The 20028-nt window shown below is 41.2% G+C and overlaps 1 protein-coding gene across 1 annotated transcript in view; it reads right to left on the bottom strand.

Moving 5' to 3' along the window:
• Nucleotides 1–20028, bottom strand: part of svila (supervillin a) — a 63451-nt gene that overhangs the window by 27056 nt on the left and 16367 nt on the right. Inside the window, 12 exon segments of the mRNA XM_042510894.1 lie at nt 151–283; nt 2533–2674; nt 5313–5757; nt 6552–6617; nt 7300–7714; nt 8136–8231; nt 9311–9447; nt 10020–10084; nt 13834–13868; nt 14570–14737; nt 15971–16780; nt 19472–19555. Coding sequence (XP_042366828.1) covers nt 151–283; nt 2533–2674; nt 5313–5757; nt 6552–6617; nt 7300–7714; nt 8136–8231; nt 9311–9447; nt 10020–10084; nt 13834–13868; nt 14570–14737; nt 15971–16780; nt 19472–19555 — 2596 coding nt within the window.

Raw genomic sequence — 20028 nt, 5'->3', positions numbered from 1 at the left:
GCTACCATTACATTCAAACATGACATGAATGAAGCATACAGTCATAACTGTATCACACACGATGTAACAGATATCAGAGCAAGACGACGTGTCTCAGGCTCGTCTGGTGATGTGTTCAGTCAGCAGTGAGTGTGCAGGTCAGGTGGTTACCTTCTTCTTGAAGCTCTGCTCCACCTCCCAGAGCTGAGCGTGTTGGTCGCCCACGGCAACCTTCACCGCATCCTGCTTCTTATTGATCCTGTTCCTCCAGTCGTCTTCACCGCTCTTCTTCAACAAGGCCACTCTGAGGGGGGAGATGAAGCAGAAGAAGGAGAAATGTTACAATTAAGTTAAAAAGTTAAAATTACACAATTATATATGTAGGCATATTATACAATATGCATAAACTAAACAGAGAGATTATGGGCTTTTAGGAGGCACTGACTTGGAAAAATGAACTGTGACATCAAATGTATACTACAGACTGAAATAAGAGGATGGTGAAGGCAACAATGGCAACATTATAAAGGTTTCTATTAACCCTCAAATTGCAATTGCGAATACAATATACACCTGATGGTAACACATCAATTTTTAGAAAAAAAACAACCGCGAAAACATGCAAAGCATGTAAAATCGCAACCTGTCATTTTGACATGTACGTTTTTGTTCATATTTATTTTAAATGAATAATTTAAGAACACTAGCTTGTAAAAAACTGGGCTTTAAAAATATTTAGCCAACGACAAATACAGAACAAAAAAAAGGACACACAGAGCAATCAGACCAAACCTTCAGCACAGATATTAAAGTATAGACTCAATATAACAGTGCTGAAATGAAGACAGATAAGCCTGTGCATGTGGTTACTGGAAGTTTTGCAGTTTTTAAAAACTCCATTCTGCTTCCCCTCAACTTTAATCTCAACCAGTCACAACAACAAAAAACAGGGACGCCGCCACGCGCCCTGCAGTCTCTCTATGGGACTGTTGACACTGAGCAGAGGCAGACAGCCTGCCATTTAGCAGCCACAGTCAGAAATACTGTAAAGTTGTATATAAACAGACTGTCCACAGTTTAAGTATAATAAGACATAATGATCACTTAGAGATGTCTGTCAGAGTAACTGGAGCTGGGAGAGTATTTGACAGAATTTGGTCAAAACATAGTTAAAGTAATAAAAAGTGCTATGTTGAATTTCAGCTAAATGAACTGTAGGCCAAACATGTAAGAAGACAATCTATGACAAAATCAGAGCATGTAGTCTTTTAAATGAGCTGTGAAAAAAGTGGGACAACATACAAAGAACATAGAAGATAAGATCACAAAGTGAAGTATAGTGTGACAAGAACAGAGGTTCAATTATTGAGCTCTTATGTCCAAGTAGGGAGCAGAGCAGACCCATAATGGAGGGGTCAGGGAGCTGGCAGTGTCCTCTGCCCCTCTAACAACCACCCCTCTGTGACCCAGTGAGGGGGCGTCCTGTTCTGCCCCGGGGGCCCAACAGAAATGCCAAATACACAGGATGAAAGTGACACTGAATAGATGTCTCCAGCTGTATCTGGGATACAGATCCTGCCTCCAGAAGAATCCTTTTAAACCGGGAGAGACTCAAAGACGTGGACACGGTGAAAGAGTGACTGAGGTGTGTACAACTGGAGCACACTGGAACTCAGCACCCACCTTTTAACAGAAGTTTACATGGACTTCTATTATGTCATCAATCAATTTAATCGCTGTCTGGTTTGTTGACCAGTCAAACCAGTATGCTTGTTAACACAACATGACATAACTACACTTATGTAATCGTTTCACTTGTCCAGTACTGAGCTTCACTAAAAGGGAAAGTTAAAATGCACATAATGAACAAGCATACTTAAAATGCACTGCGATGGGACAACCTTTATGTCACCTGGTATAGCGTCCACCCCATATAAGCTGCAGCCTCTGCAGCTGCAAGGTTCAACTGCGACCTTTTAACTTGTACTGCATGTCATACCCCCCTCTCTCCCCCCACTTTCCTGTCTCTCTCCATTCTATAATAATAATAATAATAATAATAATAATAATAATAATAATAATAATAATAATAATAATAATAATAGTAATAATAATAATAATGATAGTAATAATATAATAATAATAATAATAATAATGACATAATGTACAATATATTAATAATATAAATTACAGAATAGAATGTAATGTAATCTTATATAATATAATATAATGCACTGCAATGATTTCATATCATGATGAACAACATTGAAGCATTTTGTGTGCTAAAGAAACAATATGCATATTTATTCCATTCAATTAAATTGATGCAATAACTTTAACAACATTCAAGAGCTTCAGTATGAATGTAGATGTCCATTCTACCTTCTACCTTCCATATAAAACATACTTTTGTTGAGATTCAGAGCAGATGTAAACAGCATTCAGATTAAATGAAAAGTTCAACATTGGTTGCACATGGACATACAAACAACATTCTCAATGGACAAAAGAAGAAAACGAGCCTCTCTCAGCTTAAAAACATTTCTAGCTTACCTCTCTTTGATGGACATGTGTCTGGCCATCATCATGTCGCTCATCTCGTCTCCCTCTTCAGGTTGAACCACGCCGTCTATGTCTGCTGCTGGAGGCTGCGAACCAGTCACTGCTCTGGATGTTACCACAGTGAGTCTGGCAGCTCTGTGAGCACAAGCACGAAAGCGCACACAGCAGAGAGAGGCCAATCAATAATTTGGCAGCAAATAGATAAATGTTAATACAGGGGATTAGACTTAAACTGCATCTTTATGCAGCTAGAAAGGGCTGATGTAAAAAAAAAAAAAAAGCAAAGATATATATAGATATAGCTATATATAAATAAATAAATATATATATTCTGCAAACTGATCCATACATCAAATTTCCCGATATTCCCCCTCTACAACATCTTAAAAATAACACAATAATCCGAAAGTTCCACCACTACGTAAAAGCACAGTGGTGGCTCTCACAGTGCAAACTCAGCAGCACAAAACAGCGTGGGAGCAAACATCTTTCATGCTTACCGAGACGCTCTCATCAGACACTTCTCACAGATTTAAACCTCCCTGCCACAGCTGTAATCAAATAACCCACGCTGTCTCACAGAATCACTGATGTTCGCTTGTCGGGCACCAGTGTCTGTTTTTTTGTCTGTTCATTCAAACTGCTCTATGACTCCACAAAATCACCCGAATGATGATGAGTTGTACACTAATAGAGTCTTAATCAGAGTGTTTGGCTCAAAAGTTACTGCTGCTCAGACACAAAGGAAGCCTGAAAACCACAATCTGAATGTGACACTGACACAAAGGCAGGAAATGTGGTTGAATATAAAATGTCTGTTGACTGTGACTGAAAGTGATGCCGGTGTTTATTTGGTCTCACAATTTGCTCTTTAAATGTTTAAAGTCCAATTTATGCTTCTATCCAGCATCACTTTGATTTCTTAAATTTGGTTCTGTTAAAGAAGCAATATGTAGTTTTCTGCTGCTAGGGGTCTCAGTTGAAACAAGACACCACGGAGCAATGCCATCATTACAGTCAGTTTCTCTCATTTACAATTCCTTCAGTGTTCATTGGTCAGGAGATTTTTATGGCAAAAATACCTGCTGAGGACTCTTTCCTCTCCCAAATAATCACACCAGGTGATTTAAACCAGAAAAAAATACTAAATAAAGCAGTTTTGCATTAAAAATCTGAGTTTTTCCAAAGTTGTTTAATACAGCAGGGACTAGAGATGAGCTACTGCTAATGTTTCAAAGCTTATTTCTCTAATAGTTAAGATCCAGTCGTCCAAAGACTAAAAGCCTACTTCAAACCAAGAGGCAACTTCAGAGGCTTAAAAATGAAGCTAATGCATAAGTGCCAAAAACTGCAGATCCTGTAATGGCCACTTGAGGCTGCCTCCAAGAGTGAGTCAATCCCTACACACCTCCATGTTAAAATGCCCAACTTTACAGCAGAAATAAACATGTTTACAGCCTGGAACAAAAAAAACCTTTTGGTCTTTATAGCTAATTCCAACATTCAGGACATCAATACAGGAGGTTCATTTTTATATAACGCACACATTTATATTTTATTTAACCTTAAAGTTGCGCATACTTAACTGCAGGACCTCTTGAGTGACAGGCTGTCTGCGAGGTGTCACTAGAGTCTGTGACTTAGATCCACTCCTCACTTCTCCACAACGTCAAGCTCTTCTTCAAATAAGGTCACTTTTGGCTCCAAAAAAAAACAAGATAGCCACGGCCCAGATGCCAAACTCTAGACTTCAGAACAGCAGTCTACAAATCAACGGATGACTAGTAACACATATCAATAAACGACCTAGATCTAAAAAGTGTGTCCTAAAAATGTGGCTTAAAACTAAATAAACAGTCTCTGGCAGAAAAGCACAACCCTGATTTATGCACAGAGCCGATATGACGCCTCTGACAGGCAACAACGACCAAATACACAGATCGTACCCTTGATTAAATTTACCAATTTCTCTGGGTTTAAATATGTTGGAGACATTTGGGACAAAGTAAGAACACAACAAAAAAGAAAATATAAATATAAATTAGTGTAGTCGTTTTAGACATTTTTATGCTGAAAAGTACACCAAAAAAGTCCTTGCAACCTTAATAAATTATATATAAAAGTTGATATCTTTATGGTAACGAGACAATATTTTTGACAACTATAACATGCTAATATGTTTAGCAGGTATAACTTGTTGCCATCTTATCATCAGGCTAAAATGTTTTAAAAGGACTTTTTAAGCACTTTTTTCCATTTTAAATGTATTTACTTGAAGCAACTAATTAATTTTCAAATATATTTTTCTGTTAAATATAAAAAATGATGTGTTTGATGTCTATCTTTTCAGTGAAGGATTATGCTGGGTTCAGACAACACAATATTAGCCCAATTATAGCTCGCCACAGACTTCCTACGATGATGTTGACAACCGCCGCCGTGTCTTGGTTGCCTCATGACATCCTGATAGAAAGTTTGATTTCTTTTTTGGTTATCCGCGACTCCGGAGTAAAAACAGAAAAATGCTGGCGTAAAAAAGCAGAGGGAACTCAGCAACTAAGTGAGCCTTGCCATTAAAGTGCAGTAAAGTACAGTCTGACATTGATGGGTGCTATCATTTTATTCTTACAGTTTGCTTATTAAATATCTAAAGCCCACCTCCTACAACTATGCAGCGTCATTTTGTTTTTAAATTCTTTTTACTTTTAAAGAAAACTGACATCATGCAGCATCACATTTTGCACAAAGAGTTCTCTCTCTGCTGTTCTTACCTCCACTGACGGCCCCGCTCCTCTGACTGTCTTGATTGTGTCCGTCCTCCTTCAGATACGCCTCCTGCCTCTCCTGGAGCATGTGTCTCTCTGAGCTCTGTACCACTTTGTCTCCCCACCCTCTGGCCTGCCACTGCTGCCCCTCCTCCTCCTCCTCCTCCACCTCCCTCCTCTCTCTTCCAGTCTGGGGCTGTGGCAGAGCAGCCTGTCTGACTGCTCCCTCAGGAGAGGGCAGCTTCCTCTTCCCTCCTCCCAGATCAGCTCTGTCCTCTCCCAGGGACCTCCAGGCAGGACCGTCCGGGTAGCGAGGGGGTTCCACCCGGGCTGCTGCTCTGGTTATGTGGATGTCTCCGGCGTGGTCAGTGGAGACGGTGCCTTCTCTCAGAGCAGAGGGGGGTGGTGAAGTTGAAGGGTGGCCGAAGTGGGAGCCAGTACTGTTTTGGAGCTGTGGAACAGGGAGGTAGAAAGAGAAAAGTGAGTCTATTTGCCACGGAGGCTGAGAAACAGGTCGGGCAAACCACACACACACACACACACACACACACACACACACACACACACAATAATTGAGAGAATCCCGCTGAGTAATCACCACCTCCCTGACTCACTGCACTTCCTGAGCATCAAAGGGCAGCCTATCTAGACGGTCACTCGCAGCCCACATCACAAAGCCATGCCAGCAACCCCCCCTACGCACAATGCATCCAGCTGCCAAAAGACACTTTCAAAATTCATAAGTTTGTGAACTGACCTCACTTTTTTGATGAGTAACAAATGACAAGCAGCAGTAAACAGCCATCTAAAACACAGAAAAATCTAGCAAAAAATAGTCCTGTAACTTCTTAATCTCTTGCTCCAATTTTCTCTCCCATGCACTCTGAGACAGGCACCAGTTTGAGCAAGTCCCTGACAAAAAGCTGCTTTCAGTCCAAGTGGTAAACGAGAGTTGAAGTCCTTTTGTTTGTCTCTCCTCCACCACAGATGCATCTCTCAGCTCTCAGCCGGACTGAAATATGGTCAGCAGCATTATCCATCCACACATCACAGCCTCATTGACACAGCACGATGAGTCAGAACTTAATCAGAAGCCGAGCAGTGCATAATGAAATCACAGGACATGGATGCCACACAGCACGTGTTCACAGAAATGTGTGGTCATTTCTGAGAAGAGTGCCGCGACTGTGTCAGCCTCCACTGTCTTGGGCAAATGCATGGTGATCGTTTTCAGAGGAACCTTACTTGTAGGTGCTCTACCGGGCTGTCACACAGCTCCTGTTCGTCCCTGACGTCTATGTCTGAAGGCTCCTGGAGCAGAAACACGCACATACTACAATGCTTGCTTCATGTTTTCTCTATATTTCAAGTAAGAATGGGTGATACTGCACTACCACTACCACTTGATACCAATAATATTTCCTTGATATCATCTTTTTTTACTTAAAGGGGACCCATTGCGCTCATTTCCAGGTTCATACTTGTATTTGGGGTGCGTACTGGAACATGTTGAAATGATTTAATGAACAAAAAACATTATTTTTCTCATGCTGTCTGCCTGAGTATACCTGTATTGTTGTACTCTCTGTCTGAAACTCTCAATTTTAGTGCCTGTCTGTCCAGAAAAAAGCCCAGTCTGCTCTCACCGGACAATGTTTTCATAAAAATGACACTCCATAGCCAAAAATTAGGGTCATGAGTTACATAAAATCCTCCGTTTTCTAAAACCTTACAATCTAACAAAACAGGAAGATGTTCTCATTAGAAAAAAGTAATGAGTTAGAACAGCAGTTCCCAACTTGTGGGTTGCAGTCCAAAAGTGGGTTGCAAAATAAAATTGAATATGTGGTAATTCATATTCAATTAATGATTAAAGAGAAATCTGGACCCCGTCGCTTGACCAGTTTGGAACCACTGAGTTAAAATAATTTCACTTTAAAAGGAGGATTTCAGTAAGGTGATAAACTACAACTGATCCTGCTGTTCCCCCTACCTGCTCCATGTCTCCCAGTGTGATGGGTTGTGTCTGGTAACGAGCGTTGGCCCTGCGCTGGCGTGTGTCACCTCTGGTGCGGGTAACCCTGATTGGAGGCTGAGCCAGTCTGTTGAACAGGGCCATCTTTTCTGCCAGGCTGAGGGTGCAGAGGTCAGGCTCATCCTGACTCTGACTCTGACTCTGGTCTTTTTCCTCCACTGTGGACACTGGCTTAGAGCGCTGGACCTCCTGAGTATCCTGCATCTTCTGAACCTCCTGCACCTGCCGCGCCTCCTGCATCCGCCGAACCTCCTGCACCTGCCGCGCTTCTTGCATCTGCCGAACCTCCTGCGCTTGCCGCGCCTCCTGCATCTGCCGAGCTTCCCGTGCCTGCTCCCGGGAGGCGGCACTTTGCTTTGAGGATGCCTGCAGGCTGAGGGCAGGAAGACACCCGAGAGACAAAGAGGTAGGAGAAAGGGAGACTTCTTGTAAGCATGGAAGGAGCTCATGCAAGCTAGCAAGTGGCATGCTACATGTCAGGCAGCATTATGGAGCTGTGTGCAAGTAATGACATCCAGTAAAAGGTTTAACACAGAGCTAAAAAGGGTTGGTACACACACAGTGAGTCATGCTCACCACAAAAAGAACTATGACATTAAGTAAAACCATGTAGTTTCCATCAATCACACAGGAGGGCACCAAAACTCTTCACTTCCTGTGGGGCAAAACCCACCAGTGAGAATACCACTCTGAAAGAACACTATGCTGTGGTGTGTGAGCAGCATTCAGAAAACATCAATCGTGTTAGTCACACACTGTGGGCCAGCGTGAGCATTCAGATCCGTGCCATGTACCTGTATGGCGGGACAGTGCTGCAAACTAGGGTGGGGCTAGGGACGCGTGCTACAGCAGTGTGAACAGTCACCATGTGTGGCACGTGAGAGGGGACGCTACAGTAGTGAAGGACAGGGACACAGTCACACATACACAGAGGTGACAGAGAAAACACACGAGAGATGAACCAGATGACTTCCAGGGAATTAAGAAAAAAGGTTCATTTGAGCTTAAGGAAAGGGAAAAAAAGCATATTGAGGTTTAGGAAAATGTGGTTGAACGCTTAAATCAAAATTTCATTTCAGAAATCATGACAAAATGAAATTTTGAACTGCAGAAGATGTGAAGGATTAGACATCAGGGTAACAAAATAAGGAAATGTTGCTACATCATGAAGCATGTGGAACTTTCAAACACCTAATATGCTAGAAACATTGTCTGAGGGAGACGGAAATTTGCTGACTGCACTTAAGAATGACATTTTATACATTACAAAATTTAAAACCAACTCATCTTTCCAGACTAAGTGTTCCCGATCACTCTGTATAACGATACGATATGACAGGATATGACACGATATGATACAATACAATACGATACATTATGATATGATACGATACATTATCGTACCGTAGATACCATGAGAGGTGAACACTTGTGTAATTTAGCTGAACTGACCCTTTAAAGTACTCTGATTGTGCTTGATTTAACGAAATAGTTTGCCAGACCTTCATTTGCTTTCCTCCTGACATATGAGATGAGAAGACTCTCATGTCTGAAGAGCTAAGTATAAAGATAGCTATCTTAGAAGTTAGCTTAGCTTAGCAGAAGGACTGAAAGCAAGTGGAAGAAGCTAGCATGGCTCTCTGCACATCTACATGTGCCTTTAAAACTCACTATTTTTCACACTGTATCTCATTTGTAATCATAAACGAAAAGTAAAAATCTCACGGTGTGGCAAGGGTTAACAAGGGTTCATGAGCTGTAACTATATTTTGGTGACCAGCAGCCGAAGACAGTGATCCCCAGTATTCCAGTTTTTATGCTAAGCTAAGCTAATCCCCCCCCTCTATCTATATGCTTGCACACACACCTTAAAGTGGAATCAATCTCACCTAACTCCAAGAAGAGCATTTCCAAATATGTCAAACTATTCCTTTAATTCAGCATTTAAAAAAAGTAACTTGAGACTTACGTGGCAGCGATGACTACTTCCTCAGTGGTGACGGGCTGAGTTCTGGATCGGTCTTGTGTCCGTCTCAGTCTCCTGTCAACCGCTGCATTCCTGGAGCGTTGTTTTGGAGCTCCGCCATCAATACTCTTCTCCAATTCCTGAATGGAAATGGAGTAAATATGGAAAAATCATTTTAAATCAATGGAGTATTTTACTTCTCTTTTACTCTAGTGGGATAATCTAAGAGCAGAGTTCAGAAGTTGTTTTGTTTTTTAAGTGAAACACTGTTGAAACGTTGGCTTCACACACTGACAAGGGAATAACTGTAATGGAAGTGTTTTTGATGACTGAATTGACCACTGAAATAGACCGAATTAGCATAACAGTAATTAGAGACAGATTGAGTATATTAATATCGTATCTATTATCAAAGCTAGTTGGAAAAAGTAAGTATCTCCTGAGACTACGGGGCAGGTCTGAGGTCAGTTTCACAGATGTGGAGTGAATGCGCTCCAATAAAAATGCTTGTTCCAGTGAATGCCTTTGCTGAAATCAAATCAGTATTTCCAAGTTTTCATCTCTAAATCCTCACAGAAATAAGAGGATAGAAAATTAAATGTGTATGTGTTTGTGTCCATGATTGAAAGCACATTGCTCCGTGCTTGGTGTCTGGAACCAGGAAAACAATCTGTAGAAATAAGAGGACAAACAGCCAATAGTTAAAGCTCACCCTGAAGAGAGAGCGCTTGGCTGCTACGCTTAGCTTGGCCCGTTCATCAAGCTTTTCTTCATCGGCTACAGAGAGAGAGGCAGAGAGGAAAGACGATAATGACAATAGACACTTTGCATATACAGAATGAAGGTTGTAGCCATCAAGAGCATACTGAAGAACCTTTTCCAGGGTAGTCGTTTCATTTCACAAATGTCTAATTTTACTTGAAATCATGTTTGTATCTATATTTTTATCAACTCCATGAATAAACAACTGAAACTGAAGTTGAAAACATTACAAAGTTTCAACAATTTGTGAAGCTAATGTATACTTAATAAGGTAGCTAGCAACCGCTGATAAAATCTGCTAACTAGCGCCAGTTGCCAACAGTCATCAGCTAGAAATTAAAAGCCTGTTTTAGTTTATGCCTGTTCGAAAACAAGTACCCTTTGTATGAAAAAATGACTAAAAATTTCAAAATTTTTTCGTGCTGTACCTGAATGGAAAGCCTGACAGGCATAGCAACAGTAGTTTAGCACTAGGGCTTCACAAACAAGATATTGAGTTGAAGGCCCTGTTCATTCTTATGAAAGTTGCTAAGTGGTGCATGAATAGATGCTCAAGAATGCAGCTCATCCTTGCCTCCAATTTGTGGTCATTCACAGAATTGCAGCAAAAAGACAAAAAATGTAAAAAAAAAAATAAATAAATGAACAACAAAAAAAATAATTTAGACCATCACTGTTAAAGAGAAGTGTGTAAAACTGTTCACAAGACAGTTCAAACTGCAAATAAGATCAATCATGACTCTTTCAATCGGAGGTTTTATATTTGTAAAACTTTCCAACAGCTGAGAGAAGTGATTTAAAAAATCAGTGATGTAATCACAATGTAAAGTCTATGGGCGGAGCAGGAACTTTTTGGAAAAGAAACACTGCTGGTCATATTCATTCGGCTGCATATTGCAGAATTAAACCCAGAAGATACAAACTTTTTTAAGCCATTCCATTGGAATGAATAGGTGTCATCTTGGGGTCTGGTGTTCAGGTGTTATCAGACATCTTTGTGTATAAAGCCAAAACAGTTTTGACTTTTTAGGTATAAAATTAGGCTCTGGTGAATCAAAACTAAGCCTTCCATAGAGTAAGCACACCAGAGACTTTGCTGGCTGAGCTGGCTATTACTGATTCAGTCCGCCTCTAACTTGAATGAAAGGATTTAACTTTCACGATGTTACTGGACTGAATAGATAAAATCCCGATAGTTAAACGAATCATTTCACAACTCAAATTGGCTTCAAAGTCCGGCACTGTTCCTATGGGTTTGGTTTTATAATAAAATGATATTTTCAAGAAAATCATTGAATATCAATGACATCACATTTACAGTGTAGAAGATATGACCATTTAACACCTATATTTGAGTTTTAACTGTGGCATCTTCTGCTGGGGAAACTTTTTACTAAAAATTGATAGCAAATTCACTGTTATGTGTCTCAGAAATATTCCATCTCTTGTGAGAAAAGAAGAGTTCCTCTTTTCTGAGCAACACATCTTTAAGTGTAAAGTACTTTAAATCCATCAATAATCTTCATTACATTTACCTTCATCACTTTACAGCAACAGCACCATCTGGCTTCGGGGCACTACAGACTATTAGAGCCAAAACAAACCACAAAACCTGTGACTGGCGTCACTGTAGAGCTACACAGGTGCGAGAGGCATGGCTGCACACACACACAAACTCTCTCTGCAATACATATGACATGACATCACCAAATAACTATTCCCTTTGACTGACTCCGCTGTGCTGAGCTCTGCTCCCTTCAATTCTCCTCAGTCCAAAAAGCGTCTCAGCTGAGTGTGTGCTTATAAGAAGCAGATGAGCTGGTTCTGCTCTTAGTGGAGCTGCTGTTGTGCTACTGTGAGCACCATAACGACTCTATAAACTCCACTTCAACATGCTTTGCTCTCCTGTTAAAAGAGGAGATTTGAGTCATTTGGCCTCCACCCCGTCTATTCTTAAAGCTTTGACATAAAGCCACTGGAAAGTCACATTTTTACTCATTTGTGGCCGGCGGCAACAGTGAAGCTCTAGATAATAATGTTGTTTTCATTGGCAACTGTACACACAGACGACATCTTGTTTATTTATTGACCACTGAATGACAGATAACAGTACCTGTCCCACACTGACTCCCCTGCAAGTATAATTCAGAGCCCATTTAACTGAAATGGAAAGCAACTCAGCTGAAACTTAATTAGATACTTCACATCATGATGATCTCATTAAGTCAGCCCATCCAAAAACAAAAGACTGTTGGAATTCAATTTACTCAGAGAGCTGTGGTGGTATCTTACCCTCCAGTTAGTTTTTGGGGACATTCTAACCTTTTAAAGAGCCTAAATATAGTGTGAATGTTTCAAGACAAAGTCAAGACCAAGACTCAAGTGTATTGAGACTGAGATAAGACCAAGATTTTGAGGGGTTGAGACAAGGTCAAGACCATGACAGGGCGATATTGAGTCAGGACCAAGACCAGACTAGTGTAAGTCCTACACTGCATGACACATTTACGGTAAAATGTGGAGCATGCAAACCACAGAAACCACTTCTCAAACTGATCAAAAAGATCTTCATTTCCGTAAATCACCCACAGAAAACAAATGAAGATTCCCCTTCATCCATCTCTTTTACTGTCATGCAGTATATATGAGTGTATGTATAAATGTCTTCATAAAATGATGAAAAAGACATTGCAAAGGTGAATTTTATGTGTAGGATCTTTCTTTTGTTTTCTATAAGCAAACAAATACAAACACTTAGGAGCTGAAATCTATTTAACCATCTGCACAGTTTAGCATTTAACTGCATTTAAAATAAAAACCCAATGTCCTCTTTGTCTGAAACCAAGACAAGATTTAGTATAAAATGTAGTCGAGTTTGAGATGAGACGAAGACCTTCAAAAAGTGGTCTTGTGACCCGTCTTGAAGGACAAAGACCAATTTTGAGTACTAAAACACTACTTTGAATGCTGTAAACGTGCACATGACGATAATTTCATGAAATGTCACGCCATGATTATCCAGGCTAGAATCAATGCAATAATAATATTTTTCCAATTATGATTAGAATTTTCTTAAAACTCTTGAAATGGCACTAAAACACACTGGAATCACTTTACCTTACATTTTGTTAAATATTGTTATTGCATAACAGATTATATTTTTTTGCAAACATCCTTTAAAGAAAAAAAAAAAACATCTTGAAAAATCAGGCTTTCAACTACTTGAAATGGCATTACATCTTTGGATATTAAATATGCCAATGCATAATAAGATCTTTTGCAGAGTCTCTGTTTTGTTAGTTTTCTTGTTGGGTGTCTGCTGGAAACAGTTATTAATATTATCCCAATCCCAACAGAAATTCACCACCCTCAACTTATTTTGAGTGTCATCATAAATTGTCATATCCCTACATCAGACTTATGCAACTGGAACTCCCAGCCACTTAATCTCATTGGTCAAAGACATACTACACTCATGCTGATAATTCCACTAAAGCTAGCCATGCTTATTCAATTACTTCAGTAACACTTGTGTAAAGTGGCTGCAGGAGTTCATGAGCTTTAAGTGTATATACAGTGCTTATGTTTGGAGGCATGTTGAGCATAATAAATCCTACATGTACGTTCAACAAACAAATAGACATGCATTTTAACCATTTATGACAAAATGTGCACATAATATGTCCACTTCCTGTTACAGATAGTCTCTGGATATCAAACTACAACCTCAAATGGGGAAAAATTGACAAAAAATAATGACTTACCTTCAGTGGAGGCAAGATCTGAGCTCACACAGGACCTTCAAAAGTGCAAAAAGAAAAGCACAATCAGCAAAAGCTGGTGGTATTCATGCAACAAGGCATATCTCAGTCATATAGACAGGTGGCCAGTTGTTAGAGACAGGAAGGAGAGTCATTAAGGAGGTGAGGAGATGCAGTGGAAAGCAGTCGTTTCAGTTGTACTGGAAATGTGACAGCGAGTGTTAGAAGAAGAAATGAAAAAGGGAAACACAGTCTAGTGGAGCAGACTAAGCTGGAGAATTAGAAGGCATTACAGAAGTCTGCTCAGTTCCATGGTCTGAGTGAGCGATTACCAACAAAGGCCAATTCATGCCTCCTTGGTATGGTCACATGTGATGACCACTGCCAAGGACCAATCAGACGGACCTTTGGCCTTTAAGCTTCCCTGTTAGCTAATATTGTTAGAGTGAGAATCAAGGAGAAAATGAATGTGTTCATGTCTGAGTGTGTGTCACGCCCACTGGCCTGTGGTACACTGGGAACCAGCTCGTGGTATTAATCTGATTATTGACTTCCTACATACTAATAGAATCATCTATCGCGTGATCATTAGTCCATAGTGCCCCAAAACCTGATTGGAATCATAATTTATGTGCATCAAAGATCATAAAATCAATGATTTCTTTGACATGCATGATCATGTGGATATTTCCCAGCATTCCTCAGTCTCAGCCATGCATTCCAGCGTCCAGAGCAGTACCTATTAGTCTCCTGGCGCTCAGCAGAAGTGATGGGCTGCGTCCTAAACCTCTCTGAGGTCTTTCTACTCTCCCCGGGACAGATATATTGCCGGGGCCTGCGCCCCCTGTCCCTCTCCCCTCTCCATAGGGCCTCGTAGCCTGCGAGCGCCCAGTCCCCTTCAACCTCACTGGAGGGGTCGCCGGAGGAGAGGGACCAACAGAGTACCAAAAGGAAAGAGACAATACAGCAACATGAGGGAGAGATAGAGAGGGACTGGTAGCAAAAGAAAAATAATTTAAGCAGAGGCATAGGTTTGTGTAATTACTCACATCATTGGTTTTTAAAGAGAGAGTCCAGATTTTTTTAAGTGTGGTTCTATGGGGTACTTATCTACAGACAGTATATTACAAACTGTAGATTTCACTCGGCACGCCCCCAGTTTGGAGAACCAGGCTGCAGTCTGACATGATCATCATATCAAAGCATATTATGTTACATTGACAGCTACAGAAAATAAATTTGCCATTATGTTACATTACATGGAACATTATCCACAGAAGATTACTGGAAAAATTTTATTACAAAACAAAATTTCATGACTTTTCCAAAACATGTATGACTTTTCAAAGCCTGGGAAACATGACAAGATACTCCATGACTTTTCCAGTTTTTTCCATGATCGTGGGAAGCCTGTAAAAGAGTTAGTTTGGATTCACTGGCACACAGTAACACAAACTTACTAACTTATTGAAGCAGCATCAGACCAGCAGCTCACATGTTCAGTGAGCCAAATTACAAATCTTCGATAGATATGTCTTTGATAGAGCAAAAATGGGAAGCTGTTACCGTCTTCCTCGTCAAAACAGGCTGTCTGACGGAAAAATACTCTTAATATTGCGTACACACTGATATTGATGTTTTTTAGGTTGAATTTGTTTAAAGTGACTAAAATAATTTGTTTTGTTAGCCTCCCAACCACATTAGTGCTTAGCTTTGCTTCGGTGTCAGACTCCTGCCTGCTTCTCCAAACTGGGATTGTGCCGACTGACCTTTACTGTAAGTAATATACTGACTTCGAATAAGTACCCCCTACAACCCCACTTCAAAAAACCTGAACTATCCCTTTAAATGTGAGCTTGACCATGCAGATTTATTAATGGCTTAAGCATGCACATGTTCATCGGGACCACGTAGTAACCAGCTGAGTTATTAAGAACAAAAACCATACATCATAGGAAGCTTAGTGTTAGGCGATTAATGCATGAAAGCCATTTCTACAGATTAGAAACTAGGCTTTGTTGTTGACATCACTCCAGCTGCAGTTGCTTGTTAGTAGCCAGCTGATGTCAAGTAACAAGCACCAGTGTGAGCTCTAGAGAAGCCAGCCAGTGAGTAGCAGCAGTTGGATTTTGCCACCTACAGCTCATTCCTGCGGCTAGTCGGAGGGGTGGTAGTGCTCTCCATGTAGGAATGTCTGAGCTGGGCCACAGACACCCGGCTGTCCTGGTCCCCCTCCCTGACCTCTCGGGGATCATGGTTTCTGTGACCGGGCCCTCTTGGATCGCCGGCGTCTGACACCGAGCGGTTCAGGGCTGTGCTGGAGCTTCCTGGACCTGCATGTGCTGCTCTTGGCTGGATGTGTGTGGCGGCCATCCCTTTTTGGATATAAATGGCATTGTCCCGCTCTCTGGGCCTGCTTTCTGATGCTTGCAGACGGGATGTGTGATCTGTGTCGTCCCACCTGGCTCTGCTTCTGTGTCCTCCTCTTGCAGGATCCTCTGCCTCAGCGTGGCTGACACTCAGCACCCTGGACATCCCTAGTTCCTCTTCTCCTCTTCCTCTCCGTGGGTCCTCGGTGCTCCTCTCCCTGCGGCGGATCTCAGAAGGCAGCACCGCCTTCCTGCTCCTCAGAAGACCCTCTGTTTTCACATCCTCTGTCTCATCAGTCTCCTCCTCTGGCTGCTGTCCGCCTCTAGACGTGGGACCAGAAGCCATGGACAGATAACTAGGGTAACCGCCAACTTCTTGTCCTCCCTGCGGCCCAGGTCGGCTGAGCTGAGCCTGAGGGTGATGGGAGTAAACCAGCTGGGTGGCTGGTGGGTCTGTGTGGTGGCGTGTGGAGGCTTGGGCCTGGTGTTGAAACTGTCTGCGGTATACTGAGGCTTCATTCCCCAGCTCTGGGCTCCTCTGGCGGCCCTCCTCTCTGGCCAGCCTCTCCCTAACTCTGATTCTTCAGGGAGACAAAGTGCGGGTTAAAATTTGTACCACATGAACACAGCATGTCTCTTAAACCCATAAAGTTGACTCCTGTACTTGCTCTGATAAAGGGAGCAAACACAGCTCGGAACTCCTGCTCTAATCTAGGTGATTCTGTGTGTGTGTGTGTGTGTGTGTGTGTGTGTGTGTGTGTGTGTGTGTGTGTGTGTGTGTGTGTGTGTGTGTTTGCTTGACAGCATGAAAGGAGGAGCTGACTCTTTCTCTTGTTTGAGTTCAGGGCTGGGTACCAAACCACAAAGTGTCCTTAGAATCCAGTACCAAAAAATAATATTTACAGTTATCATTGAATCCTGATCAGATTTTGCTTTGTTTGATCAAATATTTTCTAAATCTTTTCTAAATTGAAACACAGCTTGCCATTAGTGGTGTTACACAAAGGTCAGATTAAACACTGGTTACATTACTTGGCCACTGCTCTCACTGTAGTTTTGCTTTTTTTAAAAAATAGAAATAAAAACCTATTTACTTCATTTTTGCATATCAGCATCCACAATCATGATATTAAAAAATCTACTTCTTTAATGCTATGCTTGTTTTTAATACTTAATTGGATGGCAGATGCTACAATTAATAACTGAAAGGAGAACTGCAGCACAGAGCTTTGCCAGAAGCAGGCAAGAATTAAGGATGCTGCAGTGAGGATATTTTCTCACTGGTTAATCAAATTACAACACTAATGTTACAGATTACACCGGACAATTTACAAGAAAGACATTTGTCAGTGATGCTCAATACGTATAGAGCACGGAGCACTTAGTTTGATCTGTAACATCAGATCTTAAGATCCTCTTCTTACTTTGAACAAAATGGGACAGTAACAGTTGTCGTGGCAGTGCGTGCTTTTCTCTAAATTTGCTTCATTCTTTTTTTCTTTTCATTTTGGGCTACGGCGCAGGCTTGACAGTGGCTCCCTCCTCTCATTTATCTCCCTCTTCTCTCATGAGGATTGCTCCTGTATCACCCCCCTCAAAATTCTTTTGTGTAAAAATAATGGGGGAGCTTTTATTTTGAAGCAGCAAAATAAGGAAATGTTGTGTTTTCAGCAGCAGGGACTTAACAGACTCCTGCATACGGCTAAAAGCAAACATGAAACAGTAAAATAAAGCAGATATGTAACATACAGTACATGGAGGTGGGAGAGAAACTGAACTCCAAGCCACAGAGATTCAATTAGAAGCTACAAAAGTACAGAGTTGTTTCAGGGGGAGAGGAGGGGTTTTGCGGTGTTGTCTGCAGTCAGCAAGATATCACCGCCACCAGCTTGAAGGTGATCAGGTGCGCTTTTGGACCTACTCCATAGAAGGACCATCTCTCGTGCGGATCAGCATGTTCAAATTGACAAAAGAAATCTGTGTGGCATGATCTGACTCAGCACAGCCAAAAGTGGTCATGGAAAAAGCCCATTTCAGTTTGCAATTGTTGCTTGTGTCATCTGACTAAGTATTGATAACCAGGGGTCGACAGATTATCAGCATGGCCAATTATCGGGGGTGGTATTGGGCATTTTGCTGATTATCTGTATTGGCATTTTATTCTAATGATCAGCGATACAATTAAGTCATGAAAAAGTGTGCATATTACACTCAACTAACACCAGAGAAGGATGTTTGCAAAACATTCAAAGAAAGTGTCAGCATTAGAAGAACGTTTACTTTGTAAAACCTCAGGGAGCTATTTTTATTTATCCATTTTTAATTACAATTTTCACTTTACTTTATAAAAAATGTAGCTGGGAACTTGCTGTATATGATGTTGCAAGTTTCAGTTCTGATTAACATTTGCTAAAAGCATTTAAACAAAGTTTTGTGTTGGAGTTTGTTATATTCTATATTACGACAGAAATATTTTCATTCTTATTGTAAATGCATATATATTCCAAATATCAGTTATCTGTCTCATTAAGTACTAATATTCTTTATTGGTATCGGCCAAAACCAGTCTTGGTCGACCCTATAGACAATGCATAAGTATTTCACAAATTTTAGTTCATTCATTTGATAAACATGGGCGCTGATACAGGAAAATGAACTAAATGGATTTTATTTCTTTTTAAAAAAAAAGGCAAAATGACAACGTGGGCGGTGGGCAAGTGATGTAATCAGTGTATGTCCAATGTGTGTGTAACACAAACACAACAGAAACTATCATGGTAGGCCTACTGGAAACAGCCCAGAAACCTGTAGTCACTGTTGGAAGGACAGAAGGTCAGTACAAGCCCAGGAGAAGAAGCAACACTGCAACATCACGACCTCATGTTTTAGCCTTCATCACTGCTCAACACGTTCCTGCAAACGTTTGTTTTAACATGGGGATTAAATGAACACAGCAACATGTGAGATGAAGTTATGGTCTGAAGCAGAGGGAACAGCAGCTTGGGGTGATGAGGATGATCATGATGTGGTGTCAGCTGACTCTCAGAGCTTCAAGCAGAGCTTCTTAAACATTTTTGTCTTCTAATCAATCTAGGACCCACACTGAGATAATGAGGTTTTATCTTATGGGAAAGGATATCAGGCTCCGTCCTGACCGACAGTTTAAGAAGCACTGCTCTGTAGGGTTGATGGGTTTTGGTAAGTCCAGCTGAATGTGAGCATGGCAACATGGCGGGTAAAACTGGGGTAACACACAACCAGCCTGGGTGTACCTCGAGGGCCAGTTGATGAGGGATTGGGTATCGCCCTCAGCATCAGTCTGGAGGAACCAATCAGTGCTCAGTTTCGCCCTCGCACTGTGCCAATGAAAACCCAGTGGGAGACAAGTAAGTGAGTGGGTGGGTTTCAGTCTGGAGAGAGTATTCAGCCTTTTTCTTGGCGCACATACACAAACAGCACTACATTTCACACACCATTGACTTCACATTGAGCTTGACCAGAGTGAGAATGGCCTTGGACATCAGCAGGATCTTACTAAGAATACAAGTCCAAACTCCCCACTGAGACATCTCATTGTTATTGTGGTTTTGAGGGAGCGATCACACGCAGTAAAATATGAACAATAAATCTCTTATTTAATGTTTGTTTAATGAAGCGCAACAACCACAAAACCACACTTAACTTACATTAGATCAGATTTGGCCACAGGCTGCATCTATGTTATCAATGCATCACTGTATCAGGAGAGAGGACCTGTCTAACTGAGGTCTTGAAAACCGCAGCGAATATGCAGCTGCCATCTCACTCCACCACAGCCAAAATACAGATG

Source organism: Plectropomus leopardus, chromosome 21 (genome assembly GCF_008729295.1).
Source record: "Plectropomus leopardus isolate mb chromosome 21, YSFRI_Pleo_2.0, whole genome shotgun sequence".
Lineage (NCBI taxonomy): Eukaryota > Metazoa > Chordata > Actinopteri > Perciformes > Serranidae > Plectropomus > Plectropomus leopardus.
This window is presented reverse-complemented; position numbering and strand designations above follow the sequence as displayed.